At 38.4% G+C, this 25,626-nt stretch overlaps 1 protein-coding gene across 1 annotated transcript in view; it reads right to left on the bottom strand.

The window, feature by feature from the left end:
• The window catches only part of mtmr11 (myotubularin related protein 11), a 116,430-nt gene extending 98,537 nt beyond the window's left edge, over nucleotides 1–17,893 (bottom strand). Inside the window, exon 1 of the mRNA XM_028794010.2 lies at nucleotides 17,391–17,893. Coding sequence (XP_028649843.1) covers nucleotides 17,391–17,453 — 63 coding nt within the window. The 5' untranslated portion in view covers nucleotides 17,454–17,893. The remainder of the gene's footprint in view (nucleotides 1–17,390) is intronic.
• Nucleotides 17,894–25,626: the final 7,733 nt, after the last annotated feature.

Genomic DNA, 25,626 nt, shown 5'->3' with positions numbered 1-25,626 from the left:
TAAATAAACGCAGACGTCTACAACGTGCATCTGAAATGCCGGAAAACAAGCAGGCAAGACTCCAAAAACAGAAAGCTCAACTGACCGACATACAAAAACGGCCAAGGCTCAATACAAACAATGCACGCCGTAAACTACAACGGGCTTCTCACACAGCACAGGCAAATCGATTACAGCTCCAAAACAACACGTCCCAAATACTGGACATACAACGACGCGCCTCTCAAACGGCACAAGCAAAAGATACACGTCACGGACATCAACGACAGACACCTGCTAAACGCTTACACCAGTTAGCTGACAACGCGTTCAATAATGAGTCCACTATTCAGTAAAATTCATTGGGATTAATGAATGTCATTTGCAATCATTGTCATTCACTTAACTTCCCTGAAGAAACAACTGGCAATACAAGTAATGAATTTACACGTTGTTGTCAAAAGGGTCAAATTAGACTGCCTCCTTTACATTCATATCCTGAATATCTACAGAAACTTCTAACTAATGATGTACCTGAAAGTTAAAACTTTATGAACTGCATTTGATCCTACAAATCGCTATCCACTATGAACATGAACAGTAGCAATGCACGTGACATCCGTCTTGCAAAACTGTTAATTATTGATGAATGTACGATGGCATCCAGTCACTTACTCAACACCATTGATAAACTTCTACAAATGTTGATGAATAATAATATTCCCTTTGGAGGAAAGGTATTTTTATTAGGAGGAGATTTTACACAGTGCTTAGCTATTGTTCCACATGCCATGCGCTCAGCTATTGTTCAGTCCACCTTAAAATACGCAGACAATTGGCATCACTTTCAAAAGATACAGTTAGTACAAAACATTCGATGTCCAGATCCAGATTATAACAATTGTTTATTACAACTGGGAGATGGTACACTCACCAATACAGATGGACTTCACCCAGATATTATTACAATTCCTCAAGCCTTTATCTGCGACGACTTAGTTACGGAGATATTTGGAACAGCAATCTCATTAGACCAAATACCCCTTTAAACACAACACACTATATTATGTCCAAAAAATATTTATGTGGATCACATAAATAACCAAGTCATTGCATTACTTCCTGGAGAGACACAACTCTTTCTAAACTCTGACAAAGTTGACTCTGATGACGACAATGACCATCTTCATTTCCCCTTAGAATATTTAAACACTATTAACCCAGCCGGATTACCACGACACAATCTTAGCCTTAAAAACGGAACAATAATCATGCTATTAAGAAACCTTAACACTAAACAGGGTTTATGCAATGGCACACGTTTGGTCATCAACACCATGCCACACAATGTTATTCAAGCGACAGTTCTTACAAGATCACATGCTAACAATACTGTTCCGATTCCTACAATTGACCTTACAAGTTCTGACCTGAAATTACCTTTTTACACTTAAACGGCGACAGTTCCCCATTAAACCCTGCATTTGCCATGACCATCAACAAATCACAAGGACAAACCATGGACAAGGTTGGCATCTACCTCTCTGAACCTGTTTTTGGACATGGACAACTTTATTTGCTTCCTATATGCATCATCTACACCTTCACACTATGCTATATCTCATTCATACATCACGCTCTTTGTAATTTCACAACACCAGGGGTTGGCGAGCGAAGCGAGCAGGGGGCAGAGCCCCCTAGTCTCTATCTAAATAAGAAAAAAATAGAAATCTTAGTGGCTGGCAAAAACAGAAATAGTGAGGGTATTAGAAATAAACTTGACCTCTTATCATGAAATGTTAATGCAGAGGTAAAGAATTTAGGTGAAATCATGGACTCTGACCTAAACTTTAAAACACACATTAACCAGATTACTAAGACTGCATTTTTTCACTTAAGGAACATTACAAAAGTCAGACCACTTAATAATTTAATTAATTTTTTAATTTATTTTTTTTATTAATTTTTTTGCATTTATATAGCGCTTTTCTCATTACTCAAAGCGCTTAGCAATTGCAGGTTAAGGGCCTTGCTTAAGGGCCCAACAGAGCAGAGTCCCTTTTTGGCATTTACGGGATTCGAACCGGCAACCTTCTGATTGCCAGTGCAGATCCTGAGATGCAAGATACTGAGAAATTAATTAACATTTTTGTTTTTAATCAACTAGATTAATGTAACACACTCCTGACAGAACTACCTAAGAAAGTCATCAATTGGTTGCAATTAGTGCAGAATGCAGCAGCAAGAACCTTAACTAGAAAAAGAAAATCTGAGCACAAGTCACCAGTTTTAGCATCATTACACTGGTTACCCATGTCATTTGAAAACTGACTTGTAACATGCTAATAATAGCATATACTGTAAAGCCTTAAATTATCTTGCTCTTTTTTACTAATTAAATATCTGTTATGTAAGCTTGTAAGGATTTTTTTTGGTTACTTACCTAATTTTATTCTAATTTTATTTGTTTTTCTTTTCTTGTAACTATCTTTTTGACATCTTAAAAAACACCTGAGCTATATTGTTTGTATGAAAATGTGCTATAGAAATAAATGTGGTTGTTGTTGTTATTTCATAAAAAAGTAATAAGCCAGTATAACGTAAATAGGAGCAAAGCATAAAAACACAAATAGCATCAATAAGGCTGAACACAACAAATCAATTAAATAGCATTTCTTTGGCCTAATACACAACCACAATGCTAAAAAACAAATCAAGACTTATTCAAGTTAAATAAACAAGCACTAATTCTGGGCTTACTTTTAGTATTCTTGGGAAGGAAAACAAAATTTAGGAGAGAGCATCTGAGAGTACCTGCTATACTGAATATTCTATAATGAACAGCTGGGATAGAGAGTTCAGAAGGGGTTTGAGAGACAGAGGAATAGATTCAGCAATTACACAATGCTGGTGGTAGGTGGCAATTAGCACCACTGGTTCTACTGCAACCAAAACTGTGTCTCCTTCCTCATTTGGCCTAAATGCTGCTGCCGCCACTCCTGTTTTCCACAGCTCCACAAGTTTTCTTCTGCCTTATCCACTGCCTATAATTTCACGTTGCTCTATCTCACACAACTCACTTGACGTCAAAAACGCTGATATCTGCCTCACTTTTCCCAGCTCTGTCAGACAATACCAGTTCAAGGTCCTTGCCAGTGACCACAATTTCATCTCACTGGACTTTATCGGTGAAGAAGTGTCTCCAAAATGCTTTTCAGTTAAATATACTCTATCTGCCTATTCCTCTTGCAGAGGCTCTTGTTTTATGACTAGCTTCTCCAGGGGTTTCCTAAAGTCTACAGACACTGAGCAACTTCTCTCTCAGGTCAGGTGTGCAGATGCTATAAATCTTTCAGATATTGTGCATTAGCACACATGAACAGGTACTTACATTTATGTGATTCCCACCAAATGAACACATTTTCCTTCCTATGACATTTGTTTAGACAAAAAGGAAAAACAGGTACATGACAAAATCAGGTGAAAATGCGATTGGATATCTTGGCAATGCAAAATCATTTACAAATGATTAAATAACCATATGGAATAGGCCCGGTTTAGGCTACCACTTAACACTGATATATTTTGAGCTATGGATAAAAAAAAAACTCGCCCTGAAAAAAACACATAACACTGTGAGGATATGCAAAAATTTACAAAACTGGTAATAAAGCCCAAGTGACCGATGAAGCTGTGAGGAAGTACCACGATATACTATGATAACTCGTTTTCTCATACAAAATGCACATGCACAAAATTATGTCTTGTCTGTTGTTAGCACAACTCCCTTAAAGTAGTCAGAGATGTAAATCATATTTTAAGTAAATATAATACAATACAACTCACTTTTGTATAGCCCTCTTCACTGATTGCAGATGCACAGTGCTGTGAACAAATTCTCAAGTAAAATACAAGTATAGCTTATACTAATTACTAAATATAGAATTAGAACATATAAAGCTACAGATAACATAAACTTATTAACATAAATGCAAACCAACAATATTTGTCAATTAAGTAACTGATCAACTATGGGCAGTGGACAACTGAGGAGGTCAAAACTGTAAGAGATAAAAGTCAAAGACAAAGTCAGACACAGTTACAGTCCTGGAGTCCTCGGCCAACTAGCTGCCTACCCACTCGTGAGCATTCTATAGTGATATCAATGAGAAGCTGGTTGAAAGATGGCATACTAGATAGTGCTGTTATCTCATAGCACGTGAATGCTGGGTTTGAATTTTGGACCAGGCAAGGTCTATGTGAAATCTGCTCATTCTGTGTCTTGTAAGTTTCTCATTAGGGAGTTAGAGTTCTAAAATAAATGTGCTCCATTTGTTCAAGTTAAAATCCCTTCTTTTAAACAACTTTAAATGAGAAACTTTTAGGCTCTGACCACATTGAATTAATTGACCCTCCCCTTATCAAGGTTTCCTCCATAACCTCATTACTGAAAATTAGATTGTTTTGCTAAAGATACCCCCTACCTTCCCAGGTTAAGGCAATCAGCAGTGTCTTATCACTTATTCATTATTAAAATAATCTAGAAATATTTTTGGAGAAAAATATATTATGTGATATTAAGTTAAATTAAACAACCAAACAATATTTGTACTGTATTTGTACATTTTAGGGACATATTTAAGTCTAAATCAATATTCCATATTTCTATGCACATACTAACTACTGTTCTATGTTCAGCCTTACTATATTGTTTATGTTTTAATATATGCTATTTTTGTATTTAAGCTATTATATTTGTGAATGTGTACAATTCTTTGTGTTTGTAAATGTAAACATCCATCCATCTCTCTGTTTCTTTATACCTGCTTATTCCATTTCAGGGACTGGGAATCTGACCTATGCCAGCAATAATCAACCATTTCAAAAATGTCAGTAGTAGTAGTAGTATTACCATGAATACAAGGTATGGTGAAATTTTCACTTGCATGTCCAACAAAGATGCAACATGTTGTCACTTTCTAACAGCGTGATAAATAGTGGGATTAGGAGCATGCACTGATTACAGGTGACACCTCAGCACCACACTGGAACAGTGTGAGTTTTGTTTAGAATGCAGTGAAATACAGAACTTCATTTTAATTAACAAAAACACAAATCATTTCACCTGATGTAGTTCTTACTCTTATTGCTATGCTCCCATTACTTGTGCTGAACACATCTGATTTTTTCTTATACAATGGAACCTCGGTTTGCTAGCAGAATTCGTTCCAGAAACGTGCTCGTAGTCCAAAGCACTCATATATCAAAGTGAATTTCCCCATAAGAAATAATGGAAACTCAGATGATTTGTTCCAAAACCCAAAACTATTCATATAAAAATGATTAATAAAAAATATAACGTAAAAATACATAAAACAAATTAACCTGCACTTTACCTTTGAAAAGAATCATGGCTGGTGTGAGTGAGTTTCTAAACTCCTGTGGGATTGCACCCAACGGGACGACACGCGGAAGAGCGTCCCAAAGCAATCGCAGTCTCCCAGCGCTGTAGCAGTTCGCCGTAAAACCGAATCCGAAAAGATCGCGGACATCCTATAAGCGCCTGCCGTCGATGGGTGATACAAGGAACAAGGAACATTATAAATGCGCAGGGCCCTGCCTGACTGCTGTGTCTGTGTATAGGAGAGCGGCAGATCCCGCTACAATAAATAACTGCGCTGTTGCTGTTTCAAGCTGAATAAAGCTTGTGTTGCTAAAGTACTGAGACTTAGCTTCGTGTTTTAGGGTGCAAGACGGGGACTCGCACGTCACAGCACACACACACAGACACGCGCGCGCGCGCACACACACACAGTCACAATGCTAATGCTGCAGTAAACAGTATACGCTCGTATGGATGTTGACTATATGAGTGAGGCACGCCAACTCAGATGGAGAATAGGAGACGATTGACCACAATCCTGCAGCAAGAGAGAGAGAAGACCATCAGCTCAGTTGTGATCACATGACACTCAGCAGACAAAGCGTATACATACTACTCGTACTGCAAGACCTTGCTCGTTTATCAAGTCAAAATTTATTAAAAATTTTTGCTCGTCTTGCAAAACACTCGTAAACCAAGTTACTCGCAAACTGAGGTTCCACTGTATATATTTTTTAATTTAGTTCTCTTTTTCTATATTACTTTATATAACATAAAGATAGGAATTATCAATCTATAATTAGTGAGATTATCCTATTTTCCTTCCTTTGAGCCAGAAACCACATTTACAAATGTCCATCCATTTTTACATCCATCCAACAACTATCTTATCCATTAATGTTAGAGACAGCTGGTACCTTTTCTGGTACCAATAGGCACAAGGAAAGAGACAACCTATGACAAAACACTAGCCAATTGTAGGGCATCCTTACACATACGAGGATACTCATACGCATCTTGTAATACTCAAGTTCACTTACAATATCATGGGATCAGTTTAGAGTTGGCAATTCATGTCACCAGCATGTGTGAGAAAATCTGGAGCACAAAGAGGAAAACTTGTGCAGAAGCAATGATAATAGGCAAACGGCATACAGGCAGTGTCTGTCACAGTGTATGTCTAATGAGGCTTATAACACACTCAATAGGATCATAGGGGCAAAGTACTGCTGCAAGTGGTTGGTGGCATTTTTAGATTGTAGATGCTTATTCTGTGAAACTACTGGTGCAGTCGGATGTTTCTCTGCTTTGGAGTCGTCTGTATCTTGCTAATCTATGTTTCTGTATTATACAGATTGTCTCTGTTAGCCTAGACAAGACACAAATGTACTGAACTCAGAATACTACTGACAGTTTGACAAGATGAATTTAAATATTATTGATTCAGTGTCTAGAGTGTTACCAGTGTGTCCTAAAGTGGCACTTTTTATCCCCTATGCTTCTTTGCTTTCAATCAATTTTAGTGCATTAGCAAATTTGGCAGTATGTTTACTTTGATGCTACTGCTCAGAGCAATTCTTATTCTTTGCCTGCCGTTATGTATCTGAAAGGAAGTCTCATTTACTGTTATCTGATTATGACATATTTATAAGGTAAAATAAGCCAAAGCCTAATTTCTATACCTTACTCTAGAATACAAACAGAGCCCTGCTTGTTTCAAAAATAAGCACAATGCAAAACCCACGACTCGTAATGTATGAAGGAATTTTAATTCCCTATAATCTGTCAAAAATCTCTAAATTGTGGAAGTTGAAGAGAGACATTTAAAAAAAGTGCCTTCGCCTGCTATATTTTTCAAATCCTCAACCTCACAGATACTAAACACAAATTACGGGGTACAGCATACCTTTAATAAAATTCACTTCTACTGAAATTCTAAAAGCTCCAAAGAACATAATTTCTACCGTTTTGATACTATGCACATTTTTTTCTGAAAGCTATGTATTTACTCTGGTGAGTGTAGATCAATTGAGTGAAACGGAATAAACTGTGCATGAGATCTGAAGGGGTAGCGTTGCAGTTCCTTCTCCTGCTCGAGTGACACGATAAGCGCTTCTGGCAGAGCTAGTCGTTTTCTACGCAAACACGAACACACAACAAAACGGAAAACGTCGCTCAACTCAGCTACTCTAAAAAAGTGTACTGTATCTCTTTAAGGGTTCCCTTTCTGATTTTCACTCATTTTCATTCTTGGCTGTACAGTGCGTCACGCTTTCTTACAGCCAGTCAGCTAAACAAAGCGACAAGTGTGCGGATTGCAGAGTGATTAGCAGACGCTCGTCTCCGCGCCTGAGAAAAAACCGCGCTTTCCCAGACTGCTTTCCACAAGGCTGCGGGCGGGCGCGTGCACGCGTCGCGCACGGAAAGACTGAGTCCCGTTTAATATCGTGACTCCATCTCCACTAATTTGCAATTAGTCCTGTACAGCAAGTTTGGCTTAGAAAATAAAGCTCGTAAACCAGAGCTCTCGTTCCCCAGCATTTACTGCATCACGAATGGAACATTATTATGTGTCTCTCGAGGTAAGTCAATGTACGTGTTGTAAAACACAGTTTTAAATGTTTTTCTGTATATAATGTCACAAGCATAGTAATGTGTCAGTGTTTAAATGCTGAATCTGGTTTTCTTTTTTTGATTACGGATATGTATTTTGAAGCTGCCATAGCAATGCAATAATAGTTTTAAGTATCACATTGCACTCTTCAAAGCGTGCAGTTTGCCTCATAAATAAGTAATTAAATGTAATCATTTCTTACGTCTTCAGTGCATATAGCTAATAGCTATTTGCTATTCTCATACCGTAATATGTTAAAAATTCTGGATCAATGATGAATATTGAAAATTTTAAAAACGTACTGCACTGCATTTTGCACAATATATGTACTTTTAACTTTGCTACACGTATTAAATATAGGATAATAATACAAAGAGACCACAACTATGACTTTAAAAGGGTGGTGTGAAAAAATGTAGCCAGCTCATAGTCATCGGAGTTAAAGACTTTAAATCTGGAAAAGTCACTTCACATCTGTAAGCATTTGTTGCTTTCTTTGCAGGTTCTCTATTGCCCACCCAAAGAGTAACCCCCTGGACAAAGAGAGGGACAAAACACCTACTCATTCTGCAGGTCATCACACTTAGGCTGAGGGATTTCATAGAAACAAAATGCCTAGACTCTTCTTTTGCATACAAATGCCTGTTAACCAATACTGGCATTGTCTGAACCTACTGAATAATTGGTTAATTCTTGCAGATCAATTTTCAACAGCCTTTCTAACATCAAGTAAGTGTACAGCAAGTAGCCTAAATTTGAAAAGAAACTTGTCTGTGCATAATTGCTGACTTCGGGAAAAACTCTTATCAATATACAGTAATTTAGGGTGTATCTAATAAAACCATACCCTATATACATAGGTGATGTAATGGGTACAGATGCTGTATTATTAATCCAGTTTTCCTAATCTCCCCATGTCTGTGTGGGCTTTTCTTTGTATCTTCCACACCTTCAAAGACAATGTGGTTTCTATTCATCTGAGTGAGCCCTATGATGGACTGGTGACCTGTCTAGGGTTGTTTTCTGCCTTGCAACCTGTACTGCTGGCATTAGCTCCAGCCACTTGTGACCCTGACCTGGGTTAAGTGATTCTGAGAATACAAATGTTTAGGTACATTACACACAGTTCAATGTTTAAAGTTTAATGCATAAATATAATAATAATATAAAAATAACATATGCATTGTCTGTGTGGAATTTGCACATGGGTAAGCCTAAGGATCTGAGTGACTTTGACAAGGGCCAAACTGTCATGACTAGATGACTAGATAAGGGCATCTCCAAAACAGCAGCTCTTGCGGGGTGTATGCGGTGGGAAAATGGCAAAGAGTTTAAGGTATTGACATGGCCTTCAAATTCCCCAGATCTCAGTCTCATCAAGCATCTGTGGGATATGCTGGAAAAACAAGTCTGATCCATGGAGGCTCCACCTTGTAACTTACAGGACTTAAAAGGATCTCCTGCTAAAATCTTGGTGCCAGACACCACATGACACCTTCAGGGTTCTTGTGGAGTCAATGCCTTGATGAGTTACAGCTATATTAGTGGTTTTAATGTTATCGGCGTATGTATAAAACTACTTTACTACATATTTTAGTTGTTAAAGTGCTGGCAGTTTATGTAGCGTACACTGAATACCTCAAATAACTGCAACACATTAAACTTAACTTCCACCCATGCATAATATATTTATTTATTTATTTATTTATTTATTTATATATATATAACAGTACAGTATATCCATTTCAGTCTAAAACAATTAGGTCCAAAGAACATATGTTATTACACAGTGCAAATATGTATACTCATATACATGTCTTATTGTCAGCTATTGGTTATTTTCATTAGGTAGTATCAGTGGATTGTCTCATATGTTTTCATATGCTTTGCCAATCAGGTCATGCAAATACTTTTTTTTCTTCTTTATCTCAATATTCAAATAACGAGAACAACACTAGTTGAGCAGACCATTGCTACTCATTATATTAGTGACTGATGATGATCAATGAAAAAATACATATGACAAAAGAATAACAAAATAATCTGATATAAAATGACTATTATAAAAAAGCTCATCTTAACAATGAAAAAATACATATGACAAAAGAATAACAAAATAATCTGATATAAAATGACTATTATAAAAAAGCTCATCTTAACAGAAATATGTAAATAATTCAGCATCAGACTATCATATGATTTCACCAAAATCATATATATGATCCTGTACTGTAGTAGTTAAATATATTGCCTTACAAAACCAGACATGGAATCTTCCCTTAATTACAGTAAGAACCTTAATGATGAAATATCATATTGATGTTATTTGATAACAGATCTAAGCCTTAGATGCCTTAAAAGCTAAAACGCTGGAAAAAAAATTTAAAACTGCAAAAATATAATTTACACAACTAGGTGGAAGGGCAAGATAATGAAGAATTACTAACCTAGGTAGAAAAGAAGATAATGGTACGAGGGGGAGTCAAACTACAGTTAGAAAATATGAACCTTTTATTCTGTTGGAATCCAGGCACTTCCATTCAGGTGGTGCAAGTGCATTGAGAAAGGTGGAGAGGACATTAAGAAATGACATTATCAGTTTTGTTAAGGTTCGTTCCATTTTCTAATAAATCTCATTTTCTAACTTTAGCTTGACTGTCCCTCATAGGATCTGCTGAATTATTACGTAAGAGGCTGGACAGCCTGGGCAGATTTGTGGCAGGTGAAATTTAATGTTAGCAAATTTAAGGCAATACATGTAGTAAGTAAAAATGTTAGATTTTAATACATAATGGGTGATTTCATTATGAGAAATGTGCAAATTATGAGAAGGACCTAGGAATCAGGAATCATGCTGGTATTATCAAGGTCTACATCCAAACAGTGTACAGAAACAATTAAGAAAGCTAATGGGATGTTATATTACATAGCAGAGTGTGTAGAATTTAAAACATCAGAGATATGCTTAAACTATATAATACACTAACAGGCTCATCTAGAGTACTGTGTATAGTTTTGGTCACCATATTTAAAAATACATAGCAGCACTAGACAAAGTCCACAAAAACTAGACTGATTCTGGGGCTGAGGGGTATGGGCTATGAGGAAAGATTAAAGGAGGTGAACCTTTTCAATTTAGGCAAACTAAAGATTAAGTGACATGATTAAAGAGTTTAAAATTAGGAAGGGAATTATTACAGTGGATCCCTGCAGTTGCTTTAAAATGCATTCTTCAGTAAAGACCAGTTTGAATCTTCTTAAGGTCAAAATTTTGCAGTTGTTAGAATGCTTTTCTTCATAAAAAACAGACACATGGAATAAATTAAGTAGTGTTGTTAGAGAGTTGGACTTTAGTGACCTTCAAATCTCAACTTAATCTTATTTTGGAGAATATGGGTGAATAGGATTGGCGAGCTTGTTATTCTAATTTTGTATGCACTGGTAACTCACAAAATAAAGGAAACCCTTGAGAAAATTAGGGATAAATGATTGTGGAAGCATTTATTTACTAAACCACAGTTAATATATGCACGGCGGACGCACCGAGGTGCATGCACACTGCGGCCTTGGCGCCCGCCCCAGAGTCCAGAGTCAAATACACGCATGCGCACTGCGGCCTTGGCGCCCACCCCAGAGTCAAACGCAGCAGCTTCCCAAAACGCGGCGGTGTCCGTCCCAGAGTCAAATGCAGCGGCTTCCCAGAGTCAGTAGGTGGCGCCCAAATAACACAACGTGCTGCGCCGTGGCGCCCGCCCCAGAGTCAAACGCAGCGGCTTCCCAAAACGCGCCGGCTTCCCAGAGTCAGTAGGTGGCGCCCAGACAACACAACCTGTACAGTCATGGATACAAACAATGAACAAAGGCGCCCACACAAAGAAACTGCTTTAGTTCAAATAGGGTTATTGAATTAAATGGAAACTTTACCATGCCTATGACCTGTGAACTACACCTGGTAAAGCGTGCACGCCAGGTTGTACAGCCGCCCGGACGCGACTGCCCACACCACTGCATATACCCTCCATGATATTTCATCACGCAGCGGCTTCCCACTGAGGCGCACGCCCCAGAGTCAAACGCAGCAGCTTACCAGAGTCAGTAGGTGGCGCCCAAACAACACAACCTGTTCACTACACTTGCTCTAATCCACTGTGCCAGTGCTATAGATCACATAACGGTCACAGATTCAAACCCAGCGGCTTCCCCGACTCAGTGGCTGGCACACGAACACCACAACCTGTACACTACACTACACTTGCTGTGCTCCACTCTGCCAGCAGTCGGTGTCAGCAAAGGCAACAGAATCACGTCTCCACAAAACGAAACCGCTTTAGTACAGATATGCTTATTGAATTAAATGACATTTCCCCAGATGCACCCACCCTCCATGATATGTCATCCATCCAGGCCAGCAACATTTGATCATTTGATTACTAATAATATCTATTCAAGGCAGAAGCAGGAATTTTTATAATGAAAAAGTCCACCAAAGTCTTTAGACAGTTTAGACAGTATTGCCAGGCTGTGTTGCATAAACTCCTTATTAAAACTACAATGCATTTTTACTGATAAAGGGAGGTAATCTATGCAAGAAATGGTATATTTTTTGGTGTTATCTTACTATATATGAGTCATTCTTCACCCTTGTTCTCTAAAAACACATAAGTATATGTACTGTAGTTCACCTGCAAAAGAAAGTCTAAATATCTAAATATCCTACAGTTATTAGTTGTAGTTGCTCAGTTACAGTATCTATATATATACTTCACTAAAGCAGCCGACCATGGCAGGCAAGACGCAAGACAGCCCCGCCTGCCAACTCACCGAGCCCCGCCCACCAACAACTCACTACGCACGACACGACCGAGCCACGCCCAACAACTCACAGTGCCCCACCCAACAACTCTGAGACCATGGGATACGCACGACAGAGCCCCGCCCGCCAACTCTAACCCTCCTCCCGCGTCATGGGATACGCATGACAGGGCCCCGCCCGCCAACTCTAACCCTCCTCCTGCCACACTTGCAAACTGTTTTACACACTGCATACAGCGATTCTCAAACGCGACAAACATGCTTCTTCTTAGATGGTTCTGCAGGAACGGGGAAAACATTTGTCTACAAAAACCTGCTTCATACCATAGTAAGAGCATAGTGTATTTGTTGGCTTGCCCGCCTGCCCGCCCGCCTGACTGTTACCAGCATTCACCGCAATAAAACTGTCGCAGCTGCTACCTCACAAACTGTCCTTATTCCCCGATGTCGGATACACACGCACGCAAGACAGAGCCACGCCCACCAACTCTAACCCTCCTCCTGCCACCCTCGCAAACTGTTTTACACGCTACATACAGCGATTCACATCCGCAAGAAACATGCTTCTTCTTAGATTCTTAGATGGTTCTGCAGGAACGGGAAAACCTTTGTCCACAAAAACCTGATTCATACAATACTAAGAGCATAGTGTATTTGATGGCTTGCCCGCCCGCTTGACTGTTACCAGAATTCACCGCAATGTACTGGAGTGTTAAACTATCACAGCTGCTACCTAACAAACTGTCGTTATTCTCCGGATGTCGGATACACACGCACGCAAGATGGAGCCCCGCCCCCAACTCCTCACCTGTGTCGCTTTCATCTGTGTACAGTCCACATGCACCTGTGCGCCACGTTGACTGTTCATTTTCCAAACACATCCTGTCACAAACTGTCCTTATGTTGGAGACGGGAAAAACAGAACACCTGTGACATTGCCTTCACATTGTTTTCCTTTTATTTCTGATCCCGTTCAACAACTATATGGCGACATCGACTTCTCAACTGTCACTCTGGAACAACTCAGCACGCGAGCTATATTAAGCGTCACCAACGAAGACTCGCTACACCTTAATGAATTATTCCCCGAAGAATTTCTTAATAGTCTTACTCCTACTGGCATGCCTCTGCATAAACTCAAAATTAAAACTGGTTCAGTCATCATACTTCTCAGAAACCTCCTGCCAGCAAAAAGTCTCTGTAATGGCACTAGACTTTCTGTTACCAGCATTCACCACAATGTACTGGAGTGTAAGACTATTGCAGCTGCTACCTCACAAACTGTCCTTATTCCCCGGATATCCCTGACCCCATCAGATTCAAATTTGCCTTTTACGTTTACATGCAGACAATTTCCTGTTAGATTGGCATTTGCAATGACAATTAATAAGGCACAGGGACAAACTTTCAAAAATATATGCCTGTATCTGCCAAAACCAGTTTTCAGTCACGGACAATTATATGTTGCTCTCTCCAGAGTTCCATCTTTTCATTCACTCACAGTTGTATCCTCAAACCCACCCCATTTGAACAACTGTGTCTTTCAGGAAGTGTTCAATCATCAATAAATAATTATGCGGCGTATGCTAGGCCGCGGGTTGGCTAGTGGGGTATATTTCAGATCACTGAATGCCAGTGAATTCAACAACTTTCTGAGTCATCACATATATATATATATATATATATATATATATATATATATATATATATGGTGAAACATGTTAATGGAAACTTCCAGGATGACAGTGTCCCCATCCACAGGGAAAGAGTGGTAACTGAATAGATTCACATGCATAATACTGATGCAAACTATAAACAACTGCCATCCTTGTTGCCACATCCTATGTCAATTTAACCCAGGATAAGACTGCATTTTCTACCAACATCACAGGCAGGCGGTGTTGTGAAGTGGATAAGGTATTGAAGTTTAAACTACAAGGCTGAGGTTGTTGGTTTAATTCCTGTCTCTCACTCATTGTCTGATCCTGAGCAAGTCATTTAACTCACTTGTGCTTCATTTGCAAAAACATTTATGTAAACAATTGTTTACAACTTTAAAGCTATCTGTAATGTAGGAAATTAATAATATAAGAATCAATCAAACTGAATATGAGTTAAATTTTACAGCCTCTAGCATGACCTCAGACCAATTTTACTTTCCCTTACACAGAAAGAGAATCTTACATGTCATCTTATTTATAAAAACTCCAAGTAAAAAGTTTTCAAGCAGCCATTCTAATTTCTGGAAAATTAATACAGTATATGATAAAGGGCCTATTTTCGTGTAAGAAGGCTGCCAGCATGTTGCAGATGACTTGACCTATATACTACACTTAAGGAGGAGACAACCATGTTGGAGGATTATAGAAAATAGGATTTGGCACCTAAAGTGCAAAAAAAAAAAAAAAAAAACAGTAATCTCGGGCAAAACCAAATAGACTTTGCACACCACACACAAGCTAAAACCAAATTACCTAGCACTAGTGAACATAAGCAGTAGTATATTATCATATACACTATTAAAACAATTAAATAAGACTGAAATCCAGTATATAAAATTAAGTTTATCACTATAACAATAGTCTGCACTTTATAATATCTAGTATTGTTTCAGAAATGGCAAATATTATTATATTGGGTTCAGTGATATCAGTGAACTGCTATTTTTTAATGTTTTGTTCTGCTGAAAACAAATATAAAACTAAAAATGCTGATTTAGGGAACACTTGTTTGTTGTAAAAATTAGACTATTGTATACAGTCAGTTGTATATGTTCTAGTTCTATGTTCTATGCACACCACTTTTTTCTTCTGGAAGACAATTACTAATCTTGTGATCAAAGACTACTAATTTAACCTTAGTAAAATGCATGTAACATGGAGTACAGTAAACAAAATCGCAACTGATAATGTGAGTTGACATAAAGAAAGAAAGAAAGAAAGAAAGAAAGAAAGAAAGAAAGAAAGAAAGAAAGAAAGAAAGAAAGCATATTTTCTGTATATAATCCATCCTGGGCTGTTTCTTGATCATATGGAGCTAGAGCCCATCCTTGCAGGATCAACACAAAGTAAAATGAAGCTATTTCTTCTTGGGACACACTTTAACAAACTAATACAGAATGGGGATAAACTGAAATAGCAAGTGGTTAAGTTGTTAAAAGATGAGTGGGTAATGCTGGAAAGCAAAGTAAATTAACCAGATACTGCATGAATGTAAAGGACTGGCTCCTCGTCAATGATTGGTCCATCTAAATGCTACAAGGTTAGGCTGTATTGCCCACAACCCAGAACTGGAATTTCAAGGTGGGTAAGATGATAAATTAATGAATGAGGCATGTTACTGAGTAATAGCATGTCAGTTACTTATTAAAGAACACAGTGGTGAGTATTTTCTTAATCTAAAATAGAACTAGATCCTTTCAAAGCAAGTATAACGTTTTCTTGTATGTTAGTTAAAGACCTCCTAATGCACTATTTACTGAATGTTCCTAAGCCATTTTTTGTTTTTAACGGACCTGGACCCTGTCTCAGCAGGGTCAACGATCAGCGTAGCCTTTTCTATACAGCAGGCTTTCGCAGCACAATCAAAGTCTGTGAAGCAACAGACAAAAAGTTAAAAGTATAAAAGTTTTAAAAACTCTCAATAAAACCCGCGCCAGTAAATATAGGAGAGGGATTTCTACATTTTAAAAAACATCTTCATGGTCAGAATACGAACACCCTTTTAATCCATTAAGACTTAATAAATATTTTTGATGGTAGCAGATGGGGTGAAAGAGCCTTTCTTTTTAACAGCTACGGCACACAACGCTCTTTTATTGTCTCATAGAGGCCTACGGTATTCGCCTTTACGAGATGTTTCTACATCCGTGCCTTTGACAAGATCAGCTACGCAAAGTGTTCTATAATTAAGATATAAACACGAGTACTTTGGACCTCACTGCATATTGAGACCAAAAATGTTATTAATATGTAAACGAATAGTTCCAGTTCAAACTTAGGAACAGCGGACTCTACCTTTGATCATCACGCGCTTCAACCTTAAGAGGTTTGTTGTATTGAGAGTTCTTATCACTATAGCTTGCAGTAGTGGCGGATACCAGAATCATGTGAAATCTTATACTCTGGATATACATGAATCTTAAAAGCAAAAGAAAAAATATTTACATATATAAAGTATTAAATAAACAAACGAAACAAACAAAGGGTACGACAAAACAAATTAACACTTAAATAATACTGCGTAAAAGAGACGGATGTTTAACATTGGCACCTGTCTGAGTAGCATTTTAATGCACCTTGTCAAAGTCTATAAGGCGCTCGTAAATATCTCAAAATTCGTATTAAAATGGACTTGGGCAATGTTTTGTAAAAATGTTTTCAAAAGTTATACCTTATATATTATTCAAGAATTACTAGACAGAAAAAAAGTTTAATTTCCTTGGAAAGTGTCCAGAGATCTACACTTTTTAATCAATATCTCTGCTGACCAGCGTATACAATGCTTCTATTTTATTCACAGTTCAGCGCATGAAGCTATTAGCCATAACTCCGACGTAAAGGAAAAGTACAGCTGATATTAATGCAATTTGAAAATACTTACCGGTATCTTGAATTCCGGGGCAAACTGTTTTATTTTAAAAGACGACTTGGATCCTGTCAACATTTTGCAGTTCTTTAGTGTTCGTCGAATCGCTGATTTGAACAAACACTTAAAACAAATTCGCTTCGGAATTATGACAATTCATCTCAGAAGGCAAACGCTTCTATTTAGGACATATGCCAGGCCGCTTAACTTCAGCGATAAAATAAAAAATAATAAAGTTTAAATGCTTTTTTTTTCGCCTTCGTATCTTTGCGTTGATAGTTTTAAACTTTGTTAAATGTTTGCAAGGCGGTCCGATTCTGGTGCCTCTCAACAGACGATCCTTTCATTTTGTAGCACTGTAAAAGTAGAGTCAGAGTTCTACGTAATGCAGAAAATCCGCTCGTCTAAGAAAGGCGAACGAGTAGCGTTTCAGTGGATCCTTGCACTACTGTACATGTACTGTCTAGATTCACTTTGTTTATCCTCTCGCCATAGTGAAACTGACACTGGGCTTTTTTTTTGTAATATATGACACAGACTTCGCGGCCGACTCCACGTCTTAAAGGGCCAGTACCTCCTTCGAGTCTAACCGCGATTCGTCAGCTCTAAGGAGAGGTCTGCACTGGGCTACAGTCCGAGACATCCATATTGCTTACTTACAAAATTGTCTCTTTTATCTGTGTATTAATTTAGTTTGTCATGGTAGTAAAATTGCTGAATTAATTGTAACATACAAATGACGAGCATCTTGTTGTAATCATCTAGTTCGTTTACAATAAAGGGATGAAGCGCATAATTTAGGTAATGGAAAACTATATCAGGAATTGGTCCAGCTAGAATACCTTAAGATAATGACCACATCTAATAGTCAACTGCATGACTACAGGTGGATTTTCTGAGAACTCTAATTTGGGCAAAGACTGAATAAGTTTAACAATAATAATACACACACACATTCTATATACTGTATATAAAGGGTGGTCCAGATTTAACTATGTAACTTTTAATGTAATGCAATGCAATAATTGCATAATTAGATCTGGACCACCCTGTATATATATTTCATTTGGACTTGAGCAATGTCAACTCAGAAGTTGAAGTGCAGACTTTCAGCTTTAATTCAGTGGGGTTAACAAAACGATTGCATAAAAATGTGAGGCAACTAAAGCATTTTTTAAACACAATCCCTTCATTTCAGGGGCCCAAAAGTAATTGGACAGATTAAATAAATGGAAATAAAATATTCATTTCTAATACTTGGTTGAAAACCCTTTGCTGGCAATGACTGCCTGAAGTCTTGAACTCATGGACATCATCAGATGCTGGGTTTCCTCCTTTTTAATGCTCTGCCAGGCCTTTACTGCAGCGGCTTTCAGTTGCTGTTTGTTTGTGGGCCTTTCTGTCCGAAGTTTAGTCTTCAAGAAGTGAAATGCATGCTCAATTGGGTTAAGATCAGGTGACTGACTTGGCCATTCAAGAATTTTCCACTTCTTTGCTTTAATAAACTCCTGGGTTGCTTTGGCTGTATGTTTTGTGTCATTGTCCATCTGTATCATGAAACGCTGCCCAATCAATTTGACTCCATTTAGCTGGATTTGAGCAGACAGTATGTCTCTGAACACCTCATAATTAATTCGGCTGCTTCTGTCCTGTGTCACATCATCAATAAACACTAGTTTCCCAGTGCCACTGGCAGCCATGCACGCCCAAGCCATCACACTGCCTCCACCGTGTTTTACAGATGATGTGGTATGCTTTGGATAATGAGCTGTTCCACGCCTTCTCCATACTTTTTTCTTGCCGTCATTCTGGTAGAGGTTGATCTTGGTTTCATCTGTCCAAAGAATGTTTTGCCAGAACTGTGCTGGCTTTTTTTAGGTGTTCTTTAGCAAAGTCCAATCTAGCCTTTCTATTCTTGAGGCTTATGAGTGGCTTGCACCTTGCAGTGCACCCTCTGTATTTACTTTCATGCAGTCTTCTCTTTATGGTAGACTTGGATATCAATAGGCCTACCCCCTGGTGAGTGTTGTTTACTTGGTTGGCTGTTGTGAAGGGGTTTCTCTTCACCATGGAAATGATTCTGTGATCATCCACTACTGTTGTCTTCCATGGACATCCAGGTCTTTTTGCGTTGCTGAGTTCACCAGTGCTTGCTTTCTTTGTAGCAATTTCTCGGATGGGTTTTTTCTGTTTTCGTAGCTTAAGGATGGCTTCTTTCACCTACATGGAGAGCTCCTTTGACCACATGTTGTCTGTTCACAGCAAAATCTTCCACATGCAAGCACCACACCTCAAATCAACTCCAGGCCTTTTATCTGCTTAATTGATAATGACATAAAGACGGACTTGCCCACACCTGCCCATGAAATAGCCTTTGAGTCAATTGTCCAATTACTTTTGAACCCCTGAAATGAAGGGATTGTGTTAAAAAATGCTTTAGTTGCCTCACATTTTTATGCAATCGTTTTGTTCACCCCACTGAATTAAAGCTGAAAGTCTGCACTTAAACTGCATCCGAGTTGTTTAGTTTAAAATTCATTGTAGTAATGTACAGAACCAAGATTAGAAAAAAGTTGTCTCTGTCCAAATATTTATGGACCTAACTGTATATAAGCAAACAATAGGAACAATATTACTCGTAAATTACACAGGTCGCATTCTACAGCTGGAAAGTGCACTGCTTATTACAGTATTCATTATAGCCGGACAATGTGCTGAAGTGATTTAAAAAGATAGCAGTTTGCTGGGGTATGTAGCACATTGTATCTATCAACAATCAACAGAGGTTACCTTCAAGCTGTATATCTCACTTGTAAAGCCACACCAGTTTTTGTCTTATTACTACATAGACAAGCTACCAAACTTACTCCATGTCTCTGGAGTGTAAACTAAAATGAAATAATGAAGGAGGCCAGGCCTCAGCAAACAGAAATTAGGAGTTGATATGCTCATCGTGCTTAAAATTCTGAAAATAGAAAGTAGGATGGATGCCAGCTGTTACATTAAGCAAAGCGCTAAAGCAAGTCCTTGAGTTTTTGGTTAAGGGTAAATTTCACACAAATGTGAGGGCTTCAGGTGGCACAGTAGTTACCCCAGCCTCCTGATCTGAACCTTGGCTTGCTCATGTTCTATGTAGAGTGTTTTTGCTTTCCTTGAAGGCTTTCTTGCTGAGTTTTATTTGTTTTTCCCCCAAGGATGTTGTATTTGTTGTAGGCCAGTTAATAATATTAAACTGGCCCAGTGTGGGGGTGTGTATGAGGGTGCCTTGTGATGGACTGATGCTTGTCTAGGGTTGGGTCCAACTTTTTACTCAGTCAGTGGTGTTCCTGCATTAAGAGCCAGTGGGGCATAACACCACCAGATATTTTGCAAAAAAATTATAAACTTTCTTCAGTAATTTCACTTATTATTTCAAAAAGTATAACAACCCTCTGCGGTGGGTTGGCACCCTGCCCAGGATTGGTTCCCTGCCTTGTGCCCTGTGTTGGCTGGGATTGGCTCCAGCAGACCCCTGTGACCCTGTGTTCGGATTCAGCGGGTTGGAAAATGGATGGATGGATGGATAACAACCCTAAAGTTTGTCTTCTTAAGCAATTTTTCTCTAATTTTCTACCATACAGTTAATGTTATAAGTAATATACAAAAAATCTTGGTTTTTGTAGTATGTGAAATTGTTTTTACGTCAGGTGCTGCAAGCCCTTTTCCGGCCGATGGGGTTGGAGCATTTGGCCTTATAGTGTTCTCTAAACAGTTGGGTGTATGCTCACATGCTATCTGAATTTTCCAGTTTAGTAATGGGGCTTGAAGATCATCACCCATATTAAAATTAGGATCACCTTTTTTTTAATGACGTTTGTACTTCTGCTTCAAGCATTTCCCAGTTTAGGTTTTGCAGCACACAGAGATATGAAAAGTCCAATACGTTTTGCTTTCTTAAAGGTAGCCAAAGTAATTTGAAGGGATAAAAGAAAGGAGACTAATATCAGGAAGTTATTCTTCATAATACATTATGTTTCATTTTGATTCTCATCTACTACTGAGGAAGACTGCATTACATTTGAAAAAGCCACCAAGGAAGCCTACCTGTGCTCCTTCCCATTATGGAAAAGAAGCCAGTAGTATTCTTTTTCAAAGAAGTGCAGAGTCCTGGTGTGAAAAGATTCCATTTCTCCATCTACCTCTAAGTTTACAGTAGCCCTTAACAGACTTGGTCACCAAAACAAATCCTTTGCCGCCCATTTTCTTCAAGGAGCATTGATCATGGAGTCCAGGTGTTGCCTCGTAGTTGACTTGCTCCCCTCTCCAGCTTCACAATTTAAACATGCAACCTAACTAGGGATCTGTGGGAAAGAAAAATATTTGGCCTTTTCCTGGCCCTCCATGCTCTCTCTCTCTCTCTCTCTCTCTCTGTCTCTCAGTAGAGAATCAGGAACACTGTCATCTTCTGGGCAGCCTTCACTCTAATATTTTGCGATAACAAATTTCCTTCAAGGATGCCATTTTTCTGTACTTGTTCTGTTGCATATGCAAATTCCATGTCAAGATATCATTCAAGACTGATTTGTATGCACCCTGTTGGCTTCTCTCTTGGTACACAGGTATGCAAAGTGGTGTACTGCCAGTGATGTACTTTAAACATTTTTGAAAGAGACTTTACCTTGCCCTGTGTCATTATGGTGGTGCCTATAATGCTCTTTAGGAAAAGAGAGAGAGACTGGGATTGTATTGGGAGATTTTCTTTCTAGATATTTTTCTCTCATGATCACCTGTGCATAAATCACAGCATAACCATTCTCCTGAGGCACACATTTTGGATTAACCCATCAGGTTTGCCAGGATTATAAAGATTAAAGGAGCATAATAATACAGGAGCACAGACATCATGACAAGTAACACATGAATTAGTGATGAGCAAAACAATGTGAACAACTCCAGCGGGCCCAAATGCCACATTCCTTCCTCTCCCAGCACTACAAAACTAGTGAGCTGGCCGGAGGAAGACACTTATTTGAACTTAAAACTGATGGAACCACATTTTCTGCAGAAGCACTATGTTCATTTACTGTAAAGCCTTGGAAGAAGCCTAAAGCTTCATTTCATTTCTTTTTTTGTTGTTTCCTTTAGCAGAACCTCTATAAATAAACAAGGATCTCTTGGAGACCCCCAATAATTTACAGTGTCTTGTCCTGTGTGATCCCCACAACAGTGAAAGATGGAAGTGGGAACAAGGCTTTAGAAAGCAGTATTTCCCTCATCACTGCCAAGAACATTTCATAACCACACAAATGCACTAAACAATAGACCTCAAAATGATGTTGATAAATGTCCAAAATTTTCTGAATTTCAAATTCCTGCTCCTCATCAGCCTGAACAGGAAAAGGTTGACACCTAATTTTAATAAAAGGACTGACATGAACAGGCTTAAGATGGAAGCAATTAAATCCAAGATGAGTCTTGAAGTGAACATGAGGAGCCATCTTGTAAGCAACTGGACTTACCTGCGTAACAACAGAATATAGACCAATAGATAGATAGATAGATAGATAAATCATGGAGCAAGTTTATTGTGCAGAGCCCCTTGGTGGATACCTCTTGTAGCGAGCCACACTTTTTGCCCAGTCCAAAACTATGGAGCATCTCTGTGTATACAATCCAAAAATTTATTGGCAGAGGATTTTGGTCCTCATGGTCTTTGGAACTACTTTCAGGACATTTGGTAACCTGACTTAAACTCATACAAGCACACAAACAGAGTCCACTGAATAGCATAGTGGTATAACACATTGTGGGTGTTGTTTTTCAGCCAGGGCTCCTCTCCTAGCTGGGGTTCAAATGCCAATTTTATGTCCTTGTTGATTTTTGATTCCTGCGTTAATGTTAACATTGTCTGTTATTTAGTTTCTTTATGTTCAAGTATCTTCCACTTTGTTCCTTGTGTTTCGTGGCTGGTCTTCCAAGAGGTGCAGCCAGCTGTTCATCACCATCAAGGACTGCCTTCTGCCCTTTAAAGGCTGAGGATTACCCACAGTCCCTTGCAGTTCATTTTGAATGTGCTCATGATAATGGTGAGTTCCACTAGCATTTATTGTTATTGTGCTTTTTGTGATTTACTAGATTTTTTTTAAACCTGTGTTCTTTTTTTGACCATTCTTGTATTGGGACCTTGTTTACTATTGGGATTGGCTATTCTGAAGGCATTACCTTCTGTACCTTTGTGCTCCTTGGAACTTATTTTTGTTTTACAAAACTTTTGTTAAAATAAATGTTTTTATTATAAATACTGTATTCTTTGTTTCCCTTTTTGTTTCTAGTCAGGGGTTTGACAGTGATTTCCCCTGTAGTGGGCATTTTGAGTATTTCTGTGACTTACGTGCTTGTGTATTTTCAAGTTTATAAAAAAATTAATCCTTTGGTCTTCCGTCCACTTTATCTTTGGAATTGCCTTCCATTATGTGTAGAAGAGGTATACTCTGGTGATATTTTTAAATCAAGACTAAAAATTTAAAACTGCCTTAGAATTCAGTCAGGTCTATCATCTTTGAAGTACAGTAATCCCTCACCTATCGCGGGGGTTACGTTCCAGAGCCCCCCGCGATAGGTGAAAATTCGCGAAGTAGCGACCTATATTTATTTTATTATTTACATATTTTAAGGCTTTATAAACCCTTCCCACACTCTTATAAACCTTTCTCACTCTCTTGTTAACCTTTCCCACGCTCTTATAAACACTTCCTATGCTCTTAAACACCTCAGACCAACACTGCACGCAGCGATCAGACGTCAATGTGTCTGCACTCGCTTTGTGAAGGGGGGCAGCTGAACTCACGCTGAGCAGAAATGGACTTTGTGCTGCTTCTGGCAAAATGCCTGCTTGTCGCTCTGCGCGTTTGGAAGGAGGAGTGTGTGTGTGTGTGTGTGTGTGTGTGTGGGTGTGTGAGAGCTGAACGCACCTTCACTCAAACCCCCCCTCCCCGGAAGCGCAGTATGCTCCTGCCACTTCGCATTGTCAAGGGGGTGGGGAGCTGAATGAACGCTAAGGAGAAGTGGACTTTGTGCTGGCTTTGTGCTGCTTGTCGCTCTGCGTGTCAATAATTTTAAGCCTGTACATCACCAGTTTTCCTGTCTCACTGTCTTGTCTTGCGTGAAGTTAAAATGTTTTATAATAGTGAGATGTTACTCATATCCTTAGCCCGACATCCACATATCATATGTGTTAACAAAGTGTGTTTTATACGTTTACATGTGTTTAAAGCATGTGGGATGGGTATTTTAAGGCTTAAACTATAAAAATGTTTATTTATATGGTCTTTCTATATCGCGGATTTTCTCCTGTTGCTGATGGGTCTGGAACATAACTTCCGCGATAGGCGGGCAATCACTTGTATTTAAAAACCGGCGAAGTCGTGAATCCGCGAAAAGTGAACCGCGAAGTAGCGAGGGATTACTGTATTCCTTAAATTATTATTATTATTTTTTTTATTACTTGCTGACATACCTTGGTGTTTTAAAATTGTTTTATTTAAATTGTATTATTTATTATTCCTCCAACAATGATGTTGTTGTTTATTTTAATAACTATTTTTAATTGCTTACGTTGTATCTTGTCCCATGTATTGTTATTTGTACAGTGTATTGGGACCATGATGCATTGTGATTCTGCACTTTAAATAAAGCTGATTGATTGATCAATTAATTGCTTGATTATAACAGTGGGCAAATTCCACCAGGGACAACACACATTTCCAGTTACTTAGAAAGAAATCAACCGTACAATGCAGATACTTTTCCAAATTGTGATTAACTTGCTCAGTCTATTAGATTCTGGATGATATCCAACTGATAAATTAAGCTAACAGCCCCACTTAGTACAAAACAATTGCAATAAACAAAAAAATAAATTGTCCTCAATCACACATAATAGAAAGTGGAAATTTCATGTAACAACAAAATTTCCATGGAATAATTAGTAAGTTCTCTAACTGAGGGTAACTTTTTAATTGGCATAGTATGAGCACATTTTGAGAATAATTTTGGCCACCGCGACCAATATAGGGTGTTGAAACTTTGGCAGATCAGTAATAAAATCCATTGATATGGCTTCCCATGGTCTTTTGGGAGGAGGTGTAGAATGCAATAGACCAGAAGGATAACCCTAAGCTGGCTTAGCTCTATTACAAACATTGCAGACCAGCAGGAATCTGATGTTCTGATACTTGCTTTCCTACCAAAAATATCTTTTCAACAATGTATG

The sequence above is a fragment of the Erpetoichthys calabaricus genome, chromosome 2 (genome assembly GCF_900747795.2).
Source record: "Erpetoichthys calabaricus chromosome 2, fErpCal1.3, whole genome shotgun sequence".
NCBI classification, from domain to species: Eukaryota; Metazoa; Chordata; class Cladistia; order Polypteriformes; family Polypteridae; genus Erpetoichthys; species Erpetoichthys calabaricus.
Note: the sequence above shows the minus strand (reverse complement) of the source record. Positions and strands in the feature narration are given on the sequence as shown.